At 32.9% G+C, this 24,747-nt stretch overlaps 1 protein-coding gene across 5 annotated transcripts in view; it reads right to left on the bottom strand.

The window, feature by feature from the left end:
- Positions 1–2,832: 2,832 nt before the first annotated feature.
- Positions 2,833–24,747, bottom strand: part of LOC143254990 (uncharacterized) — a 52,051-nt gene continuing 30,136 nt past the window's right edge. For 2 of the 5 annotated variants that reach the window (XM_076509943.1, XM_076509942.1), the window contains exons 8-19: positions 24,583–24,643; positions 24,168–24,246; positions 23,193–23,369; positions 20,630–21,193; positions 20,149–20,213; positions 19,057–19,142; positions 12,427–12,497; positions 11,972–12,073; positions 11,325–11,429; positions 4,916–4,997; positions 4,448–4,629; positions 2,833–3,437 (exon numbers count right to left, since the gene is read on the bottom strand). In XM_076509943.1, coding sequence (XP_076366058.1) covers positions 3,369–3,437; positions 4,448–4,629; positions 4,916–4,997; positions 11,325–11,429; positions 11,972–12,073; positions 12,427–12,497; positions 19,057–19,142; positions 20,149–20,213; positions 20,630–21,193; positions 23,193–23,369; positions 24,168–24,246; positions 24,583–24,643 — 1,643 coding nt within the window. In that variant the 3' untranslated portion in view covers positions 2,833–3,368. Of the gene's footprint in view, positions 3,438–4,000; positions 4,048–4,446; positions 4,695–4,915; positions 4,998–11,324; positions 11,430–11,971; positions 12,074–12,426; positions 12,498–19,056; positions 19,143–20,148; positions 20,214–20,629; positions 21,194–23,192; positions 23,370–24,167; positions 24,247–24,582; positions 24,644–24,747 lie in introns of those variants that run through there. The other 3 variants (XM_076509944.1, XM_076509945.1, XM_076509946.1) reach the window with 3 other exon arrangements.

Below are 24,747 nucleotides of genomic sequence, written 5' to 3'. Positions count from 1 at the left end.
CGCCATCCTCTGAAAACAAAAACATTAAACACTTAGCAATTGTTTAACCTATTTTTCTCAGCAGTAATGTTACGTCGCATATAGAACCACGTTTGACACTTCTTTCTGTTGTTGCCGTCGTAAAATGCAAGCGAGCAAGCTAACACTTGGAGACGAAAAGATTTAGGCCTAAAACGCTATTTATTTACCTAGTTGTTGTTTTTATTAACATCGTATCTAGTGTTTTTACTTCTTCAAACATGCCAAGAGGTTTGTCTAATGATGTTCACCTAACCTCTGATACTAAACAAAATATATATTTTTAAATCATTTAATAGATGTCACGTTAACTTTAGTAGATCCCCACCATCAAACATTCACGAATTTCTATACAGATCGTACAAAACTACTGTGAGAACAGGTTAACTCAGATTATTCTCACGTTATTTCTATTCTGAGCATAATCTTACATGTTATATTTTTTATATAATTTAAACGTCAGCTAAAGAGAGTTGTGGAAATGAACGCTTGTTATGAGTAAAACCTCTCGGGTTACCTGCTGTTCCACTACGGCGAATCTAACCCCAATTTTTAGCCTTTTAAGTCTGAAAACTTAACTTTATCCCATAAGGGCACTGTACACTAAGTAACAAAGTTATGTTTACTTTTAAGCGTTTTTGTTGGTTTATTTTTATTTTGGTAAATATTAGTGTTCACTTATGGTAAAAACTATTTTCTGTGAAGTGTTTACTTTAATACGTTTCTCCTAGATCCCACAATAAAAACAATTTGTTTTTATTTACTATTTTACTTACCATTCTTTCAGTGATAAAAACTGCTACATTATATCACCAGTATATAGCCACATTACCAAACCATCCGGTAAACAACATAGAATAGCTGTTAAAGAAGAAATAAATGCTCAGACGAGATAAAACGGCCACTCCGTTTGAAAAATGGTCAAACTACATCAGGACGAGTTAACTCGTCTCCCCGACAAAAAATACAACATGTGGGAAGTCGATTAACTATATTACATTTGACGTTATTTGACGATATGAAATAACTCCCCATTGAGTGAGTTTAACTATTAGGAATACCCCCGGTTAAGGGTCTAAGAGAGAATATTATAAGGAGGCCATGACTCTAAAAACAGGCATGTTTATGATTCCGCGATCTGGATATAGAGAATCAAGCACCTCCTTCATGCCCAGGGCACAGGGAGGAGGGTGAGATTTTGCTTCGTAGGTTGAAGATTTTGTGAAAAAGTCATTCTCATAAAAAAGTATATAAATAACAATTATATAATTCTAAAAAAACTATAACGCTTTAAAAATCGCAACCAATAAGAATACTGTAAACCGAATTCACAGATCAGTCCAATTTTATAATTTGAGTTCACGATTCTTTCTTTTAAAGACAACCTTGTTTTCAGTTAATTCAAAACTAAAATGAAGTGTAGTATAAATAAACGTATAATGACATCGCTTTTTATATACTCATTCTATGCATTATGTAAAATAACATTTATATAATAATCTAGAACAAGGTACTATAAGCCTTTTAGTTATATAGCGTCCTGTAATTCTCAAATTATAATTCAGTAAACTTTCTACTGAAGAAAATTTATGGTTTTAACAAATGCAGTTGCAATTTTCAATAATAAAACTAATTTATAGTATATTTAAATTCTGCATGTTTTCAAACCAAAATTGTAAACATATCTCTATAAATCTGAATAGTGGTTTTATATTTTTGAGTCACAATTTCATGTTTAACTATTACAAGAAAATTAATGCTATTTGCTTCACTATTTAATACCACTTTTTTCTATATTTCATGATCACAGTTAAATTTATTTTCGCGCTAATTCGTGAGATTATTTTATATATATATTTATTATCCAATTCTCGAAGGATTAGGCTAAAAACTTAATTTTGTAACAACCGCGAATGAAAACGGAACTAGTCTCACCATTTGCTATACGGGAGGTAAACAAGTACGACTTTCCCATTGTATAGAGAATTTTTATTTTTTTTTCGTTTAGAGCTTTGAACTGAGGATTTGGATGGACCATCGGTACAAGGTTAAATATCAGCAACTTGGAATGACTATGACCAGAAATGGCTACAAATTTAAATGCCGCTTCATTAGTTATGTTGTTAAACTGACGCACCAAAACGCTGTGTGCATAGTGTGAGACTGTAGGTGTACGACTCCTAAGTTTTCATTATCTACTTCAAGATAAACAAGTGGTACAAAACTGGACCTAAATGAGTTTTAATTAAATACCTTTACCTTCTAAGCTGATGACTGATGTTTTAAATTTAGAGAAAATCGACTTGTTTGTGAGATTGTTTGTTAACGTTTACAAGATTTATTAGCATTAGGTCTAGTATGTAAAATTATTTAATGGCATAACGCATGGATTTTAACGATACACCTATATTTGCATCTTATAGGCCTGTACTAGTAATGGTTTAAAAGTATAATTCGATCCAAATATTCACGTTACACATGAACAAATTATGTTATCTATAGCTGATGTCTGTTTGTTTCATGTGTATGTGGATATACATGCATTTAAATGAGGTTTAATGCATTGAAACGACTCAACAGTGACAATTTACAACAAAAGTTACTTAACATATTTGTGAAGCACTGATCTTGTTTGAAAAATAAAATGGTGAAAACATACTAATAAGGTTGTTAAATTACCAGTAGTTCACACATTAAAACCAAACAAACGTTTATTTATTAATACTGTATTTCAAGTACCAGCCAATATATAGTGATGAACTTGTTTCAATCAAGTTTCTTTTGATGTCACACAGCGACTATGTTCAACAAAGATGAAAAGAAATGGATGATTTTATTCAATGCTTACATAACATGGATTTGAGCCCTAAAATTAGCCCAAGACTGTGTTTTAGACATGAAATCTTTTAGAACACTTATATAGTTATAAATGTAAGCACCCACTGGACCATGAGAATATCGGTTGATGATGATAAAAAGATATTTTTACAAACCAGTTACATTTCTACTGAGTAAAATACTAGAGAAACCAATCAGAAATATACAAATACTGATCAATAACAAAGGAAAAGAATACCAATAACATGTTTCCAAACTAAACATAGTAATTCGTTTTACCTCAGAGGACAAAGAAAAAAACGTCAGTATGTTTTAACACAATTTGTTACTTCCAAAACCTTAACATATGGTCCTCAATTTTTATTATTGCATCAATAATTCATAAGTAAATATACTCTATTTAATAATAATTTTGGTGTCATTTTCTTACATAAAAAACAAATTAGTAAATAATTCAAGAAAAAATAAATATTCAAAATGCATCCCTGCACAGAAATAAATATTTCTCCAAATCAATAATTTGTAACTCCCAATGTTCTCTGTTTTACTTCCTGTGCTTCTAACAGTAGCTGGTTTTCTTCCTACAGTAGAAATAAAAGAAAACATTAATATTGTGAAGAATAAAAGATATTTCTACAGAGAGAGAAAAACTAATCAGAGGGACAAGTACCGTTACATAACAAAGAACATTTCCAAGCTAAACGTGGCAGCTCTTTTTATCATCTCCTTGTGCACAATATTGGATAAAATACAAAATTCAGAAATTAAAAAAATTACAAAAAATGATATGAAACTAACCACAGTGCAGAAACATTCTCAATTTTTACACCAATGTTGAGAAGTAAAATATATTAAAACATTTCAACTAAAAGATGTGATAATAACACAATAATGAAAGTTTCATGAAATCATCAAAAAGCACTTAATTATAAGTTGTTATGAAGTCTAGCCAAACAATAACTACTAAGTTGCAAATAAATAAAACACAAGCAGTTTATGGATACAATATTTTATAGTACTTACTGGTGTTTAGAAAAAAGTCTAATGTAAAGGTGTTGTCATTCCAAAAACTTAAAGTAATAAGGAAGCTTAAATCAATTTTCAAAGAGACTATTATATTTCCTACGACTATATTAAGCCTCACCTTTGTCATTTCATTGCAAATATTTTCCTTCCCTTATTTTATTCCAACTGAAAAAATGAACACTGTGATTTTCAGAAACACAAAGAGAACGGATTACTGAAAACCCAAAGTTTATGCTGTATGTAACATTTTATCTTTCAAATGTTAAATAACCAGAAAACTTTGTAAAAAATAGGAAAAGTTACTATCATTATAAAATTTAGAATGAAATAGGAGCTAAAAAAACATATCGTTACATTTCACAAACTTCTGATGAGAAAAATATTAAAATGAAGTTGGTGTTTATTTTCTCAAAAGAAATGTAACTTTGATACTTTAATCAAAGGTATTTGAAAATAAGTGAGCATTCTTTTCATTACTTAATTTATTTGTTGCAAATATAAATAATTTAAGTCCTGTCTGCTTTCCAAAAACTTTAAAATTAGAAAGCTTTTACATTTAACTTACGCTTATGGTTACATTCGAAGGCTCAGAAACATTTCTGTACATAGACTGTGGATCTGAATCACTTGAAGAAGGCTCAGAAACATTTCTGTACATAGACTGTGGATCTGAAACACTTGAAGAAGGTACCAAAGGAGCTCCTCTTGCAGAATTTCTATCATCTTGACTTTTATCACCATCTTGTGCTGAAACAGACAACTTCATGGAATCTGGATTGTTGGGGTGATATGCAGGGGATTCGACCCATTTACTATACAGTGAGAAATTTGTGATTTTAAGTGTGTATTAGATAATAAAAGTGTTTTCCCTCACAACCTTGAACTGTGACTACAACTTACAGTGAGATACTGCAACTTCTTACAGATGTTGTCCAGGGATTAAGTAACTCCCTTAGAAGAATTAACTGTTTATCAAGATAGATATTTTATGCATGAATATATGACAATAAGAATAGTAAACAGTTTTTCATACCAGTAACAGTTGGATCACTTTTGTTCTGATGTTCCATCTCAGAAGTTTCTTGACATTTTCTAACATTTTCTGTGTCAAAAACCTACAGTTTACAGGTAAATACTGAATAAATTAAAAATGAAAGAGTTTATTATAACAACAGCTACTCAGCTGTACTAAATATGCCTATCCTATCAGTATAGCTGCATTTTAAACATATTTGGGACATATTCACTTCAGGTATGATTTAAGATGTATAAAATACTGCCTTGTTTACTTACATAAATATAAAAACAATTATTTTTACATATGGGGTATTTTGATTGGAAAACTAAGGGCACGTATAGATGGTAGCTACTCTTTTCCCTGTATGTTGAGTACTAATTCATAAAGAAAGAAGCCTGAAAAACATGAAGTTGGAAAGATGATTGGGTATAATGAAAAAGAAATCTCCCTTAAGACTGCAAAGCATTACACAGTACAGTGTATCTTTTCCAAAATTAAAAACTGTTAGATGAAAAAGAGATGTAAAGAAGTCTTGTTTTCCTGTGTAAGATAGGAATGAAAAACTCAAGATTTTGTGAAAGTATCTAAAAATAATCAACAAATAAAAATTACACCATAAATGTTACAAACCTAGAATAACATCAAAACAAAAACATGAAACTATACAACTCAAGGCCTTTTACAAGGTGGACCTTTCTTCATCAACTGGGAATGACTAAATAAAGTGTAAGAAATGTTAGAGTGATATCATAACAGACCACCATGATGACCTGGAAATTAGCTTTCAAAAAATTGTTGCAGCTGTGACTCATTTCCACTGTGTTTTTATATAATCAGTGGGTCAGTTGAAGTGTTGGGCAATGAGCAGGTCTTTTTCAGTGTTAACAGAAGATTTATAGTAATCTAAATGCTCTCTAAGAGTTAGTTGATTCTGTCTTATATAATGGTGGTTTCATTCTTTACACTGTATAAAATAAATGAAGATGTGTGTTGTTTAAGTAATTTCCATCATAATTTTGAAGTATTTTTTTTGGTTGCAGAATCTGCAGTTTTATGAACTTTAAGACTGGATAACAAATTTTACTATATGAATGACAATCATTCTGCTTTAATTTTAGTAAGATGAGTTTTAGGTAATGTTTGGACAGAAACTGAGACCTTAGCAAAGAAACTGGATTTTACATTTGAAAGAATTATATTTAAAGGGTTAATTATACTGGAGACATGGGGAAAAAGTTGATTATTACTTGTAGGACTTATAAGATTGTCATCACTTGCAGGTGTGTTAGTTTGAGAAGTTTGCATCCAGTAAAAGAAAGATGAAGTTGTTTTAGATTATGTTTTCACATGTTCATGAATTAGAATATTGTGTTTTGACAGTTACAGGTACACTGCTGGTTTCTATGGTATTTTCTTCATTAAAAAGGGAGGATAGTTAAAAATGCTGTTACACGTTTGGTTTGAGTTTCATACAAAACTACATGAGGACTATTTGCACTAGCAATCCTTAATTTAGCAGTGATAGACTGGAGAGAAGGCAGCTAGTCATCACCACCCACCACCAACTCTTAGGCTATTATTTTATCAATGAATAGTGGGATTGACTGTCACACCCTTTCAGCCCCCACAGCTAAAAGAGCGAGCACGTTTGATGCGACAGGAATTTGAACCCACGACCCTCAGATTACAAGTTGTGTCATTATCATGTGGCCATGCCAGGCCTCTATTAGAGACAGTAAATATCATTAAATCAATGCTATTTCTAATAAGCTGGTTTTTATTATTCTCTTACAGAAGAAATGAGTTAGTTCTCCTTTTTCCTGTGAAAGGTTGTAGAGGTAATAAAAGTAGGTTTCCTTATTTAGAACAGTAACAGAATTTTGATAAAGTTCTTAGTAACATCCAAAAATTCTAAAGAGGTATTTTCAAGAAACTGATGCAATTTTTAGAGAAGTTCTAGTCATTAATGCCCATGATGATGTGTTTTTCATATTGATGGTACCTCAGCAAGTTTTCCAAGTTTTTGAAATAGTTTCTTTTTCTGTAGTTGTAGGGTTGACAAGTGGTTTATGTTGAGTGTAGTCAGATACTTGGGTGAGTATGGTCAAACAAAGAAAGTTCAAGAAAAAGAAGTGTTAAATTACTGTCTTCTTCTGAAGGTAACAATGAGATGAAGATCAAAATGTACAGTCATGTGAAAAAGTTATGACACCCGATGAAAGCCTGTGTATTTTTGTAACATTTTTGGATATATAGATATTTAATCTCAATTTTAGCGATACCGAGAGATTATAGGAATATAACTAAACAATTAAAACTGAAGAAAAGACTTCTCAAGATCTTCTGTAAATGTAATTCTACAAAAATGCATATTCTAACTGAAGAAAAAGTTAGGACACCCTACCCCCTAATAGCTAGTGTTACCCCCTTTGGCTGAAATAACTGCAGTGACATGCTTCTTGTAGCCATCTACCAGTCTCTGACATCGGTCTAAAGAAAGTTTGCCCCACTCCTCAATGCAGAATTCTTTCAGCTGTGAGATGTTTGAGGGGTTTCTTGCATGTACAGCACATTTCAAGTCACCCCACAGCATCTCAATGGGATTGAGATCTGTGCTTTGACTCGGTCATTCCAGGACTCTCCATTTCTTAGCCAGTCCTTGGTGGATTTACTGGTATGTTTTAGGTTATTGTCGTGTTGCAGGGTCCAGTTCCACTTCAGTTTTAATTTTCTTACAGATGGTCTCACATGATCCTCAAGCACCCTCTGATACACAGTAGAATTCATGGTAGATTCTATGATTGTGAACTGACTAGGTCCTGCTGCAGCAAAGCAGCCCCAAACCATGACACTTCCACTTCCATGCTTCACAGTTGGTATGAGGTTCTTTTCCTGGAATCCTGTATTTGGTTTGTGCCAAATATGTCCTCTGTTCAAATAATTCAGTTTTGGACTCATCTGTCCAAAGAACATTATTCCAGAAGTCCTGGCCTTTGTCTACATTCTCTCTGGCAAACTTCAGTCTGGCCTTGATGTTTCTTTTAGAGAGCAAAGGTTTTCTCCTTGCACACCTTCCATGCAAGTTAAACTTGTGCAGTCTCTTTCTGATTGTAGAGGCATGCACTTTCACATCAACAGTAGTCAGAGCCTGCTGTAGGTCCTGTGATGACATTTTAGGGTTTTTGGATACCTCTTTTAGCATCTTGCAGTCTGCTTTCGGGGTGAACTTGCTTGGACGACCAGACCTGGGCATGTTGGCAGTTGTTTTAAAAGCCCTCCACTTGTTGACTATTTTCTGGACAGTGGAATGGCCAATTTCAAACTCTTTTGAGATCTTTTTAAATCCCTTACCAGACTCATAAGCTGCTATAATTTTCTTTTTGAAGGCCTCAGACAGCTCTTTTGCTCTCACCATGGTGCTCACTCTCACTTCAACAGTGAGGAGCACACCAAACTAAATGTCTGAGGTTTAAATAGGGCAAGCCTCATTTACAATGCTGAGTAACGATCTAATCACGTGCACCTAGTGTGATACAACTGTGTGTGAGTTGAACCATTTTATGCAGGTATAAATGTGGGGGTGTCCTAACTTTTTCCTTAGTTCGAATATGCATTTTTGTACATTACATTTACAGAAGATCTTGGAAAGTCTTTTCTTCAGTTTTAATTGTTTAGTTATATTCCTATAATCTCTCAGTATTGTTAAAATTGAGATTAAATATCTATGATATTTAACTTTTCCACATGACTGTATATTGAAGGCAATTATGAAATGTGATTCTGGTAGAAGAAGGCCAACAGTTTTTGATAAAGGAAACTCTAAAGGAAAAGCTGGGATATTGTAACCTGACAAAGACTGCAATGAAGAGAATCCAATAGTTAATAACATTAGTTTTAGTTTCTTTCAAAGATGGAGGTGTGAAAGGTGAAGATGTTATGAGTTACACCTGCAGCAATAATTTAAAAGCAAATGAAAACCCTTTTGTGTCATCATGGTGATATACCACAATGTCACTCCACCTTTATTTACACTTCACTTTATTCAATCATACCCAATTTGCCCCTGATGAAGATAGGCCCACCTATCAAATGTGTAGGGTTTCATATTTTTGTTTTTAATTGTTTTTTTTTAGCCCACCTACTTTCCTAATGCCATGAATAATATTAAATAACATGTTTAAAAATTTGCAACAAACTGAAACTTTTAGTTATTATGAAATTATGAGTATAAAACAAAGCTTTAGAAAAGCAATTACATACATATACCAAACTATTAACATGTTTCTGTTGCCAACAATGTTTAAAGACTATTATATGTACATACAAAAAAAATATGCGTGAAAATTTGTATCATTGATTTTGAAGATGAAATTCAAGCTAAGAAGTGTAAACAAAAACATTATCACACACAGAATTTTCTAATTTTCTCTTACTTTATGTATCAACTTTTACATTTTTCATTAAAACAAATTAGAAGAAATTGAAACAACATTTTAAAATGAAATTTCATTTTAAATCTAATGAAGAACTTTTAACAAATGTCAGCTGTGCAAACTTGAGGAATTATTAGATTTTTTAACAAAATTTTCAAGAAGTAGTGAACAAGAATAACAACATGCAAATTTCAGAAATTACCAAAACAAAGAATTGGATACATTAAATACTAACCCTAAAAAAACGTTCACTTTCACAAGTTACCAAATGTTTTTTACTACATATTTTTGAGTAAAATCACTTCAATGATACAATCACATTTTGGTTTTTACAGTTATACTAAAAGTTTTACCTCAGTACATATGTAAGGACCCCACAACTACTAATTAGACACAACATACTACACTTAACTTGGAAGGACACACACACGTAATGATTTTCCTTAATACTTCCAGAATTAGAACAATAGTACAAGTTCTCTAAATAGGCTGTTTTAAGTTTGAAAACATATCATCTTTATCACATATATTATGAGTGAATAAATATTTACTAAAACAGCTCTTCCATAACACTTTCATAAAGAAAACATTATCATGTTTACTCTAACACTGTAGTGAAGCATGAAAAAAAGATCACTTATAGTGCATATGCATATGACAGTAAATCATTTAACACTTATTATGGCAAATTGATATCAGAATAAGCATTGAGCAAGAACTTTTTATTAATATAAACAATTTAATTCTCCAATAATAAGTTATTAGTATAGTCTTATGCATGATTGTCAGGTTTTTGTAGAGCTACATTCTTACAGCAGGTGTTTGTGACTTGTTCACAGCAAAATTCAACAATAAACAGACAGCTCACAATCCACGTTTCAAAATAAAATAATCAAGTCCAACATATGCACAAAAATTTGTTACACGAATGTTTACTGTAGTTGAATCTAAAGCTTTAATAAATAATTATCTCTTTTTTTGTCAAAGACCACACAGGCAAGTTCAGTTACTTTAAAACACCCTTTCACAAGACAAATTATTCTCCTTTATCTCTGTTATTACAATATAATCAGTGACAAATTCACAAACGTTAATTTGTGGATTACCACTTTTTTATATCAAACATTCACACATGCTTGTTCAATTACTTAAGAACCCAACTGACAAGATGAAATTATTTTCTCTACTCTCTTTATTACCATACAATACACAATTTTTACACTTTGAATTGTCACCACTGTATATCATTTATGGTAAATTTAGAAAGATTAAATCTAGATCTCTCTATATATTCAATTTACTAACTTTCATTAACTTCTGTTGGTTACCACACTTGTATCCAGAGCTTTAAATAACTGTCCCTCTTTTTTTTATGTCAAAAGTCCATACAAGATGGTTCAGTTACTTTAGAACCCATTGACAAGACAAATTATTTTTCCTTTGTCTGTTATTACAATACAGCTTTAAAACTCACTTTGAAAATCACCCTTTAAGGCCAATCACTCACACAGTCTAGATTTGTCTAATTATTTCTCTCACTCATCTTTCTTTCTTCTACCTAGTGGAATGCTTATTTATAAATATTCTGACTAAAACATAGAATTTTTTAGTCCTCTCATGACAATAAAATTATGCATAATAAAAAAACTTTGAAGCTTTGAGTAAAATTATGTCAACAATATCATGAAAGCCTAGAACAACAATTACATTGCATACATATGACTCGTACTAAGTTATGAAAAGAAACTTAACTATGACTTTCGAAATAATTAACTTTTAACACTGTTATAAAAATTAATAATCATGAAATAAATTAACTAATAACTTTTAAACTATACAGTCTTGTAGAGCCAACAGTGATTAAGTACATATCAAGTATATGACATACATGATTCCCAGACAAAACTAAATTACATGATGTGTAATATTAAGAATCAAAAATTTCTTTATTAGCAGCAAGAAAGTTTCTGCATTCATAGTTTAATACTCACTGTTCCAAAATTCTCTCCCTCAGGGACAAGAAGCTGGTTCTTAAACTTATGATAGAGATACTCTGCTTTCTGTTTTATGACATCGCTTTTCTTAAACTTGCGGCACTATGACACAAAAAATTTTCATTTCTTTGTAAAGTGGTAACAATTTAAACCACTTTGACATACATAAATACAAATAAACAATTAAGCTGCATTTTACCAATTGAATGTTGCAAATTAAAAAGGAAAACAAAATTTGTGTCTGTTATCACAATTATTATTTTATACTGACAACTTAATCCATGTTTTCATAACCACTCAAAGTACTCTGATCCAGATTTATACATAAAGAAATCATATCAAACCACACTTCCTTTTTCACTGACTAGCCAACAATTAATGTTTACTTTCTAATTCCATAAAAACCCAATTTTTTCTTTATCAGGAAACAAAAAATTATCTATGTAACCATTTGATATTCAACTTAGTATTTTCAAACACAATGTGTTGTCTTCTTTCATCACTTTATGATTATTTACAATAATACAAATAACATAAAAACCCAAAATAACTTTTAAATCATATATAGTTCAAGCAGAAGAGCCTCAATGAAAAGTTGATTTGAAAATGATCTAAAACAGTAAACTAGAAATATAGCAACATACTTTTCGAATGGTGTGAATAATATCAGGTTCCCTGCTGATGACGGACTGTGTTATGGGTAAGTTGTCAAGTTCATTCAAGGCTGACATACAGCGATCAATATCCTAAGTGGATATTTAAACAACGCTTACCTTAAACACATGATTAAATTGTGAAACACTTAAAATTCATTGAGAATAATGGATATCAATTACAGACTATTACCATAAAATTTATTACAAACAAAAAAGTTTACCTCAAACACATGACCAAATTATGGAACACTGCATATTCATTGAAAATTATGGATATCAATTATGAATTATAATAATAAAATTTTTTTACAAACAAAAACACGTCTGCAGTTTATAAGAGCTAAGCTAACTGGCTGTAGAATTCTTATAAATGTAATGCACCTCAGATCACATAAAATAAAAAATTCTTAAGTATATAATTAACAAATAAAAATATACATTACCATACTGGCAAAACTCAAACTGTTTTTAATTATTTCATCAAGTTCACAAAGCCGGGATTCCAGAAGAGAGTCTGCAAAAAATTTCTTTTAGCAACTTTCATTGCCATCAGTTTGATATACCATAATCTTTACAAGATCAATCTTAAAACTATATTGAAATATAATCACATATTCTGACCTATTACCTATCAAACGTTTTTAAGCCTAATACTATTTTACTCAAATAATCTTATAACAAATATTCTTAAGAGATTTAAAGATTAAATATTATTAAAAGAAATAAATCCCTAAGGAGAGTGTTTTTGATAATTTGAATTTCATTTTCTATTTTTCTTTAACAGGACAGTTTAAATTAATTTTTCATTAAGATTCTTCTTGTAACTAAACTAAAATTACCTGAATGACACAAAAATAAAACCAATAAAAATTACTACCAGAAATAAATAGCATAAGACAAAACTATATCTCAATATTAAAATTTTTCACTTGAAAATTAACTTACAATTATTACAAATAACAAACAAATGCAAGTACTATTCATTTCTGTGCCTCTTATAGAATCTTACAGAAATTAACTTTTCAAAATTTCACCGAAAAATAAATATGACTTAGTAGAGACTTTCAGAACATAGATAATAACAGCCTGAGATGCCATGCACCAATCAGCAACAAACTTGGAAATCTTTCAAACTACCAGAAAGACATGTAAAACATGATTCTATCACCTATAAGTGAAGTCAGGTAGATGAATAAAGTAAAGTTTATTTACTATTCCTTTAGCAAAGTGAAGTATAATGCAAATTATTTTTCTTTACAATTAGCCCTTAAACTATTGTACCATGTGGTATTAAGAACAAACTTTGGACAGAACATGCATAAAATGGTGCTCTCAATGTGAATCATAATGATGACAGGAAAGTAAAATGTGGCTTATTGTGAATGAGCATTAAACAAACTACACACTGGTGCATCAGTTCCAGATAAAAGAAAATGAGGAGTTAAAAACTGTGACCAATTCATAGACTAGTTAGAACAACTTCCTCTTTCCAATCCTTACAGAAACAAGATGGCCAAAGTCCAATATAGGGTTTTATTTGGAAAAGCTTATTTTTGCATTGCTTACTCCCAACTCGACTGCCAGCTAGCATGGAGCCAAGTCTTGAATACAGGACCACAGACCATGTATGGGATAGGCACAGCAGTGATAGTGCCAGAGCAAATAGACTTAGCTGCAGTGTCAGCGAGCTTGTTCCTGCAAATACCAACATGGTCCGGTATCCAGAAAAACTGAATAAAAGTAGATGTTAAAGAAAAATGGGCCCGTCGGTTTTAAATATTGGCAAGAACAGGGTGTGAACCAACGTGAAACGATTCAAGGGCCAGTAGAGAACTAAGCGAGTAAGTATAAATCGTGCAGTTCGAGTACTGCTTAGCTTCTATATGATCCAGGAAAAGAGAAATGGCGTACAGTTCAGCAGTGAACACAGAATCTATAGAGGGGATTCGGTATGCAACCCCCAAACCACAACAAACCATGGCATAGCCCACACAGTCTCCTGATTTCAAACCACCTGTATAAATAGGAATGGAAAGATTGTTCGAAAGATGTTCAGTAAATAGCAGACAGTATTTCCAATCAGGGGTGTCTACTTTTCTCAGATGACTTAAAGATAGGTCACATTTGGAAACTGTAATAAGCCATGGTGGGATGATCTGACCAGTGGATATAGCAATGTTATCCAAGGACAGACCCAATTAATCTAACTATGCCTGGATACGAAGGTCAAAAGGTGCAATTGCAGACCATCTGGCCTGAAAAAGCATGGCCTATCAAGGAGGGAAAACACAACCCAAGGTAGGATGCTTTGGTAAGGAATGAAGTTTCAAAGCATATAATTAAGACAGTTGCAAACGGCAGAGGTGCAAAGAAGGTTTATGAGACTCTATGTATAAACTCTGAACTGGGGAAGTGCAGAAAGCCCCAGTGCAGAGCCAAAGTCCTTGATGATGAATAGGGTCTAGCATCTTTAAGGCCGATGAACCATAGACCAGTGATCCATAGTCGAGTTCTTGATGGAATAAAAGCATGATATGTCTTTAGCATCAAACATCGATCCATTCCCGGAGTGGTGGTAGAGAGAACACGGAGGATGTTCAGTGCTCTTGAACTTTTGATTCGTAGCTGCTTAATTGTGGTATAAAGGTCAGCTTATGATCAAAGATAAGTCCAAAATACTGGTCTCAGGGACAACAGGCAGCGTAACTTCACTGATACGGAGTTCAGAATCAGGGTAAATACCCCATTGGCGGCAAAAGTGCATGCAAACGGTTTTAAAGAGATATAAATTAAAGCCATTTGCAGTGGTCCATTTCAGTACACAACTGAGGGCAGTTTGTGGCCACAGCAATATAGCTCATGCTCAACGACTGATATGAGATATGAAAGTCGTCGACATAGAGCCCGTTTGCAACAATGAGTGGGAGTTGTTCAGTGATGGCATTAATTTTTATACTGAAAAGCGCAACACTCAGAACACAGCCCTGAGGGACTCCAAGTTCCTGTAGAAAAGAATGGGAAAATGTTTAACCCACAGGACTTGGAATCTCTTGTCCATTAAAAAAAATTTAAAAAATTGGTAAATGGCCATGTAACCCATATATATGGAGGTCTCGCAAAATTCCATACCTCCATGTTGTGTCATAAGCCTTCTCAATGTCAAAGAATATAGACACAAGATGTTGTCATTTGAGAAAGGCTTCTCTGATTGACGTTTCAAGTTGAATCAGATGGGTGGGCAAGAGGTGGTTGTTGGATTCGAGGAACCAAACAAGACGAGCATTAATCATTCTCTCTAAAGTCTTACAGAGACAGCTCGTCAAAGCAGTTGGACGGTAGTTTGAAGGAATCTTGGGATCCTTCCCAGGCTTGGAGAAAGGCAGGACAATAGCCTGGCACCAGGCATCAAGAAAAACATTATCCTGCTAGATGTGATTAAAAACAACCAGAAGAATAGCAAGAGAAGCAGGAGATAGATGGAGCAGAATCTCATAGTACATATCATCAGGTCCAACCAATGTACTATCAGACTGATGAAGGGCCAGTTTGAGTTTCACCAGTGTAAAGTGACGATTATAGTCATAGAGACAATCAGCTCAAAAGAAAAGAGGTCATCACTCTGCCTGAGTCTTGATGGCTAAGAAGGTGGAGGAAGAAGCAGAAGTGCTAGATACCTGGCAAAAGCTTTCACCTAGAGTATTGGCAATGCTTTAGATATCAGCAACTTCTTGGCCATCAGAGAGTAAGATAGAGAGGAGGACAGAATTGTATTGTCCACTGGCCTTTCATATCTTGTCCTATATGACTTTGGAACTGGTGGTAGAAGATATGCCAGTTGTGAACTTAATCCAAGATTCCTTCTGGTTTTGACGTTTTACCCACTGAGCATGTGCACGGGCCCACTGGAAAGCAATGCAGTTTTAAAGTGTGGGATATCTACGAAAAGTATCCCAGGCCCATTTTTGAGCCTTCCATGCCATGTGGCAGGCAGGATTCCACCACGAACAAGGATATAGTGGAAAACGTGTCGAGGTTTTAGGAATACATTTAGCAGCTGCTTGTATAATACAGTTAGTCACTGCTGCCACACAGTCGTCTATTGATGGCTGACAGACGATGGCAGGATTAAGTTCTGCGAGAGCAGTGAAAGTGGGCCAGTCTGCCTGATCCAGCTTCCACCAGGGCATGAGGGTTGGGTGGCATCAACCACGGCCAGTTTCTCAAAATTATAGGAAAATGATTACTGTCAACCCTCCACGAAAAATAAGAGAATAATGAAGGGGAACAATAGCAGTAAAGGACTGACTAGGTGCATGAAAATAAGTAAAAAATCCAGTATTGAAAACAGAAAGGTTGTGATTTGAGAGCATATGCTCGACAGAGCAACCAATCCTATTAATAACAGCACTTCCCTGGAGGGGATGATGTCCATTAAAGTCCCCCAGGATTAGAAATGGAGACAACAACTGTTCAATGAGTGCATCAAGGTCTGATTGATCATATGTTTCTCCAGGTGACAGGTAGAGAGAACAAATAGTGATGGCATGACCCAAGGAAACACGGATGGCTACGGCCTCCAAGGGTGTGTTGAGTGACAAAGACAGGGTGGGCACATGCTGATCAGCAAACAGAGCCACCCCTCCATGCACTCGTCCATCACACAGCCTGTCATTTCTTAAAAAAGAAAATTGCCAAAAGGTGAATGTATCAGCAGGTTTCAGAAATGTTTCCTGTAAGAAAAGACATACAGGATAGTAGGAAGCAATCAGTATTTTGATGTCATCCAGATTAGAAAGTAAACCTCGACAGTTCCATTGTATCAAAAAAGGCCCTTTTTAATGACGTGTAGGGAAATTGGCTGGAGAACCCTTCTGTTTATGACCATGTCTTTTTCCTCACTGTCCTTATGTGGGGGAGGTCTATCTACCTCCATTGATCCTGCCCTGGGTCAATTGGGCAGGTCTTTGCTGTTGGAAGGGGATTCCAGAGAATGAGGACATGAACTAATGATTATTTTGCATCTTGGGGTGAGAGAGGAAGATGAATCTGAGGATATGCCTGTATCTGGAACCAAAGGATGTGGATCTTGGGGCTTGGTGGAAAGTATACAAGGGACAGAGATAGGTGTTGAAGTTGATTCATCAACATTTTGTTATGGAGGTCAAAAGACTTTTCATTTGTTTGGAGAATGATTCTTTTGGAGGCACAGAGAGATCTGTCTGCACTCCCACAGTAGCTGTGAAATGAAGTGCAGCAGCAGACATCCGAAATGAGGTGGTGGACAGTAATTTTCGATCCTCGAGATAGGTAATGTTAGAATTGTTTTCAAACGCTGCACCTCTTTTTCTTTCAACCATTTAGGGCAAGAACAAATGTAGGATGGGCGAGAGTCATTGCAACTGATGCAATGAGGGTCCGTTTCACACTGACTGGCATCATGATCTTTGCCACTGCAACCAGCACATGTCATGGAACCACGACAAGACATCTTCGAGTGACTGAACCTTTGACACTGGAAACATCGAAGAGAGTTTGGAATGTATGGCTGTACTCTGCAAATAAAATAACCATGCTTTGAGGGGGTAGGCAGACGTGGTAATGTAAATGTCAGAATCAGGACAATGGTTGGCACTATGATTCCATCTTTGCAAGTGGAGATACACCTCACTGCAGAAACTCCTTGGGTGGAGAAACCAGCAAGAATCTCCAACCTTGGGATGTTCTTCAAATCCTCTCAACAATAACTCCTCATGATGAATTCAAGGTAGCATGAGGTGTAACATCACTAGGTATATCCCCAATTGCCTTTGAATTCAAGAGGAGTTCAATGTGTTGAAATGTGGATGTTTCCACCAACATGTCTCCAGATCGAAGCTTCTTTACTGACTTTGGAGAGCCAGCACGTCCCTCTAGTCCCTTCTGAATGAAAAAGGGAAACATCTGCCCTAAAGGTTTGTCTGAAAGTGAGTGCAATATTAGAAAATAAGGTACAACAAGTGGCATGGATGGTGAGGATTGTTGCTCAGAATCTTCAAAACGTGGTCATCTACCTATACTGTTTTTTCACTATTTTATTAAGATTTTCAATTGGAGTATCCATAATAAAGAAAATGGAAATTTCAGTGCCCACTGACCCCACCCACCATGGAACCCTACAAGGGGATGCACTGCAATGTCAAACAAGGACACTACAGCAATGCCAGGGTTTCGTGAGCACTATACCCAAACACCAGCATGAGACACAGTGTCCACAACACCTGTTGAGAATTTACAACACTGGTACTTGGTTGACCCTAGCCCGAGTGGACCAGTCAACTGATCCAAGGGGGGCCACTCAAAGGTGGCCCGTCTACAGGAATTCAAGGCCAAAGAGGTGCGTTGGGGTTGAACCACTGAACTACAAGGATCCTCTTTTCCCCTTCACAGGTTGCCTCATATGGCAAACATGTGGGTGGATGTTTAGATCCCAGAGGAGGTAAACTGAAAGAACAGAACCTTCCCTGGGAGATCCTCTCACCATGTACAAGAATCCACACTGAGGGGTGAACAGAAGGCTTTGTAAAACATGATAAATACAACAACACATAATTATGTAGTAATAATCAATACTGAAACTACAAAAACATTGAATATTTATTTCATGTTTCTCTCACTGGTTTCTGTAATAAGCAATACACAATGATACTACACGTTACTAAAACATGCCCTAACTTGCATTGTAAAATGTCAGTCATTAAGCTATATATCAAGTACACAAAAATGTGAAATGCTCTTTTCCTTTTGCAAACAAAATACTAAGCAGACATTTTTATCCTTCAACAAACATATCAAAATACACATTATATAGAAATACAAAAGTGTTTTGTTTTTCTTATATCAAACTTCCAAAATGTATTAACATCATGCTTGCTTTTGGAAGACGTAATGATTATGAATTTAAATATTTGTTTTAAATAAAACAATTTTACTTTATTATTTTGTTGGTTTTAATCAGAGACTTTAAGATGACTAAAAGCTTTTGTTCTCTTGTAATTTTCTGGTTTTAATTGGATCAACACGTGTTGCAGACTTACATTTTTTACTCTGTTTTTCAATTCTTTCTCGCTTATTTTTCTCAAGTTTTTCTCTCTTTATTTGTTCTTTTTCTTCTTTCTTTGCACTAAATGTATATAAAATATTGATTTTAGGAAATAGCCATAGAAGTTCATTCTAAACCTGGTTGATTTTTTTCACTTGACAGTTCCAACAGAAACAAATGTAAACAGTTTCAACTGCTCCCTTTAGTGTAATAGTTAGTTTACTGACCATCATGTCAAGAAACCTTTTATTATTACCATTAACTGTTACTTTAAATGAAAAAAAATATGTCATTGTTCTTGAAGTATAAAGGTAGACTGACATGTAACATAATTTTTATTTCCTTCAAAAATTTAGCAAAGTTACTATTGCAGAAGATATGCACAGGAATGTGAAGGTGAAGAGGGGCCAGTCATATAAACAAACAGTACATTCCATATCTGTGTATCCATACTTAACTAACTCTATGGGTACCAGAATAACATTTAACCCCCTACAATGCAGTTTTATCCCACTCTCATACTAAACTATATCTTTAGAATTTTTTATCATATCAAGATTAACAGCTCAGGTACGTATCTGAAGAAAAACACACTTCTGTTTTTAATACCAACATGAACATCAGTCAAAATAACATTATTTACAACAGCTTCTGTTTTTTCTGCATATAATGAACTATAGTAAAATTCCACTTCAGAAATAAAAACAAATACTAAAAAAAAAAGAGTACAGTAGAAATTTCTAACTGATTCTCAAAGTAGTAACAAGTTAATTGATAATTAATGAAATAAAAGTTCAAATTACCTGTTGGGTTGATAAAATTAATTACTTTTAGTGTTATGTGTGCACATCTGATGTAAAAGGTGAACAGAAAACATTAACAAGGAACAACACAAAACATTTTAACAAAAATTACACAAATTTTGGAGGATGGGGAAATTTACTAAGCATCAGTTTCCAACTGAAATTATCATTAGTAGAAGAAACAGTTTTAACAAAGAATGTAAGCAAATTTGTAATATTAGCATTTTACAGCCATATCTCTTTCCTCTGAGATAAACTGAATGATATTTATATAATATACTTACACTTTCTGTTGGACTTTACCCAAGTGGTTGTCCTTCCCTAATGAGTAACCATCTTTCGAACTTGACTAGAAAAAAAAAACAAAAAACTACAACATGAACACAACTTTCTATAAAACATTCTTATATTGCTATACTTATGTATGATTTAAACATGTGAACTTTAAGTATTACTCCTGCATTTCAAATAGCACTATTAACAATACATGTATTGTTTTAAGCATTATTAACTCATTAACTAGCTTACAGAGCTTCATTTCACTATTTTATCTGTTTAATCACATGTTTGGTAATTGTTTCCTATAAGGATAACTTTACTCCAAAAATATATATTACTCTAGTAACATCACCTAATGCATGTACTTCCTCAAAATTAAAATAAACACATCACAACTTATACTGCTACAACAGTCATAAACTTTTCAATCACATCAACATTAAAACAGTTAAATATTTTGAATTAAAATAAAGGATTAAAATTAACCTTGTCGTCAAATTTTTCCAAGTCTTCTTTTCCCTTTCCCCTCTCTTTTCTTTCTGGACTGTTTCTATCTTCTGATTTTATTTGTTTACTGAATGATTTGTCTTTTACTTTTTGGTTTAAGCTACCATTACTATCAGTGTCTGTACAAAGTTTATCTCTAACTTTATTTTCGGTATTTTTCCTCAAGTTATCTTTTTCTTCTGTAGGATGTTTTTTCGTAAATTTCTCTCTTAATTTTTTCTCCCGCCTCAACTCATTTTTGTCCTTTGTTTCTGTAGAATGTTTGTTTGTAGAATCATTCACCCTTTTCGTTTCCTGCTTTGCACTGTTCTCATCTGTAGGATGTTCATCTGTACATTTATCTTTTACCCTGGCTACCTGCTTCTCAGCATATTTGCCTTGTGAACTTGAGTCACATTTATTAATACACTTATCTTCACTATTCTTTCTTTCACTTGGCCTTCCATCTTGGCTCTTTGGCATTTGAATTTTCTTACTTGATTTGGTAGAATCTGGCTTTTTAAAGGTTTCTTTGATGTCTAAAAGCCTTACAAAGGACTCTGTCTGGGTTAAGAAAAATTAAAAAAACTATATAACACGGTAGGCTTCCATTTCTGCACATTATAAAATTTTCACAGTAAAAATGTTACAGGATTACCTCAAGCAACAAAAATACAAACACATTCCCAGAAAACATATAGTTACTGTAGTTACATATATTTATGCATGTTTAATTAATATAATCAAATTAACTCTGAAAGAAAATTTCAGCATTACTCTTAAATCAAGTAGTTAGGTACTGGTACAAGTATATTAGATGAAATACTGTTCCATATCTAAATAAAATCTTTCTTTAAACTAAGTACCAACGAAAAAAAAATTAGTTAGATTTAAAGAATGCAGTATTTATAGAACATTTATCAAAAATTGTTTCAAATATCCAAAATAAATGTATGCAGTCCACAAGAAATGATATTGAAAATATTTCTCTTAATTTTCTATCCTATTTGTTAAAACTGAACTACATAGGTCAGAAAAAAATACATGTCAAAACTTCAGGGACCAACTACTTAATATTTGATTAAAACCTTCCAGTCTGATATTGTATTTCTATAAGGACAAATTACATCTTTAAGTTAAAAAAAAATATGTTGGGTCTCTTATCTCAAATCAAAATAAAACTATAACTGAAATGTTCAGATATATAATTATTGTTGATATTGTAGAGAAAATGAGTGATTTAATTTTTTAAAATTCTTTACACTGAGTATTATAACAGACAAATATAAAAAAAGTACTCAACCCCATGCAATATCTGGATGCAACCAAAAGGGAATAGTTTAAAATAATTAAGTAATGTTAAGGTTAAAGCACACACTGAATAAAGATACCATATTTAAACTTTTACCAGCTAGAATATTTTTGTTCTTATACCTATATAATTAAAATAGTAATATGTGTGCAAATGTGGAAAGCTTCATAATCTTTATTAAGCTATGTAAAAATAAAATTACAAGTACAGATATATGACCAAGATCATCATCATGCAATTACATAAGATAAGTGTTAGCACAGAGCATGCTGTGTATTTGTGGAACTGATCTGTCATCCTCCAGAGTATCAACACAGACAACACTATCTATGTGTTAAGATTTTTGTGCAACCTTCTTTGTTTGCTTACAGACATTCAGGGGTAATAGTTCTATTACCCTGTTGGGTTTTAATAGTTCTATTACCCTGTTGGGTTTTAATAGTTCTATTACCCTGTTGGGTTTTAATAGTTCTATTACCCTGTTGGGTTTTAATAGTTCTATTACCCTGTTGGGTTTTAATAGTTCTATTACCCTGTTTGGTTTTAATAGTTCTATTACCCTGTTGGGTTTTAATAGTTCTATTACCCTGTTGGGTTTTAATAGTTCTATTACCCTGTTGGGTTTTAATAGTTCTATTACCCTGTTGGGTTTTAATAGTTCTATTACCCTGTTGGGTTTTAATAGTTCTATTACCCTGTTGGGTTTTAATACCTTCCTCAAGCACCCATCTTTTCAAAGCATTAGTAGATCTGTTATTTCTTTTTGATTAGATCATTCAAATCAAAGTGTCTTTTGCACTAGAGGCATTCAATGGGTATCACACGTTAAGACGTTAACCACGGTTATCAGATTTATTCAGAACTCTATATACTTAACCTCACAAGTTGTTTACACAAATCCCTTAACTATTTTTATTACTTCAAATACACATAGCAGTGACTTTACATAACTTTGTGCATTTAAAAACTTAATGTATTCAAATGCAAAACACGACAAAAAAAAGTTTCATGTGTGAAGTACAAGTTTTTCCCCTAGTCTGCAAATATTAAAACCAAACTGAGTTTTAAAAACTGTTGTAAATGGATTATAAAAGTCGGATAAGTTTTATGTACTATATTATTTTAAATAAGTCCATGTTTAACAAAATATACACAACCCCTCAAAACAATTCATAAGGTACCAAAAACTTATAATCTAGCCATAAACAAATTAATGAAATATTTCACAATTTTCCTTTGAAAGGTTCTTACCTTTAAAATGCTTTCAATGGGTTTATTATCAACACTAATATTTCTACTCTCAGTAGTTTTCATTTCATCTTCTGAACTGTCTGTTCTCTTTCCTTCATTTTTAGATGATTCAACCAATCTGGACTTGATCCGCTCTCTCTTCTTTTTCTCCTTTTCTCGCCTTTTTCTTTTGAATTCCTTTTAAACAAAAATAAATTAATGCTCTCACAAATGATCTATCTACAGTACATGTTATAAAACACTTAACAAAAACTTATTTGGAAGAAACAAAATAACTCCAGTTACGTATTGAAAGATATTATAAATTACTTAATGTAATATTCTCATAAACCAAATTGTTATTTTTGACACAAAAGCTATAGAATCACTGAAAATAGCAGTAAAATTATGTGTAATTAAAATGCTTAACTTTTGACCACTTAAACCTAACAGCTATCAATTTACACACAAACTAGATTATTGATGTACTGGAATTGAATTTTGTATTTAAATTAAACAAGCTATATAGTAACAGTTGATTTTAAACAACTTATAAGCCCTACATTTTCTTTACATTCAATAACGTGTGTACGTTTTTCCATGTTTTTACCTGCACTACTTTTAATTCCAGAGAATTAAATACAACAAAATACAACGTTTATTGACATTACACATTAATTTTTTTGTAATACTTATTTTTTTAAAAGAGTACAATACTCTAACTATGCTTGCAAATAGCTTATTTTTACTACTACAAACTTCCATCCTTTCATCACAAATGGTGTGTTATAAAATAATAGTTACTATCAAAACTGTATTCAACAATTTCCAATGATATCTATTTCTGGCAATATTAGTTTAAACATTCCATCTTACATGATCATAAAGGGGCTACATAATTAAAAAACACATTCCAACAGATTACTGATACAAATGAAATTGCCAAACAGTTCAGATTATAAAGATAAAAAATTAGTTCATTTCTAGATTACGTACTAATGAAGATTCCTCCTGTTCTTTTTCTAATTTTTTGTCCAAATGGTCATCAGATAGCTGTTGGTCATCTATCTGCATCCTGATACAATAGAAACAAAACAAGTTACAGAAATAGTTTACTTACTATAGAATAATTCTAAGTAACTTTTTGCTGCACTCATACTAAAATTTGATCAGTTAATTTAAGAACACTTTGCAAAGTTATTTTAATAACAGTTCTTTAGTTATATACCAGATGGGTGTAGAACAAGCAATAGTTGAGTGTAACACTGTAAAGTGTTTTCAACATTACATAGTGAATAACAATTGGTTTAATATAAGGGGAAAACAAACATTTTTATATTGTTTTAAGATATTTACTTCAAACACACTTTCATCGATCTGTGGCTATATATATATAAAAACTTGAAAGTACCTTTTGTCATTATTTTCAGCATCAGAGGATTCTTCTTTTATCTCATTCATTTTCTGGTGTGCTACAATAAACATGCATACATTAATAATCTGAACAAATATTTTCTTCTCTAGTATTTACTGTAACACATCCCCCAAAGAAGTAAGGCAAACTATAATTCATTTG

Source organism: Tachypleus tridentatus, chromosome 7 (genome assembly GCF_004210375.1).
Source record: "Tachypleus tridentatus isolate NWPU-2018 chromosome 7, ASM421037v1, whole genome shotgun sequence".
Taxonomy (NCBI): Eukaryota; Metazoa; Arthropoda; class Merostomata; order Xiphosura; family Limulidae; genus Tachypleus; species Tachypleus tridentatus.
This window is presented reverse-complemented; position numbering and strand designations above follow the sequence as displayed.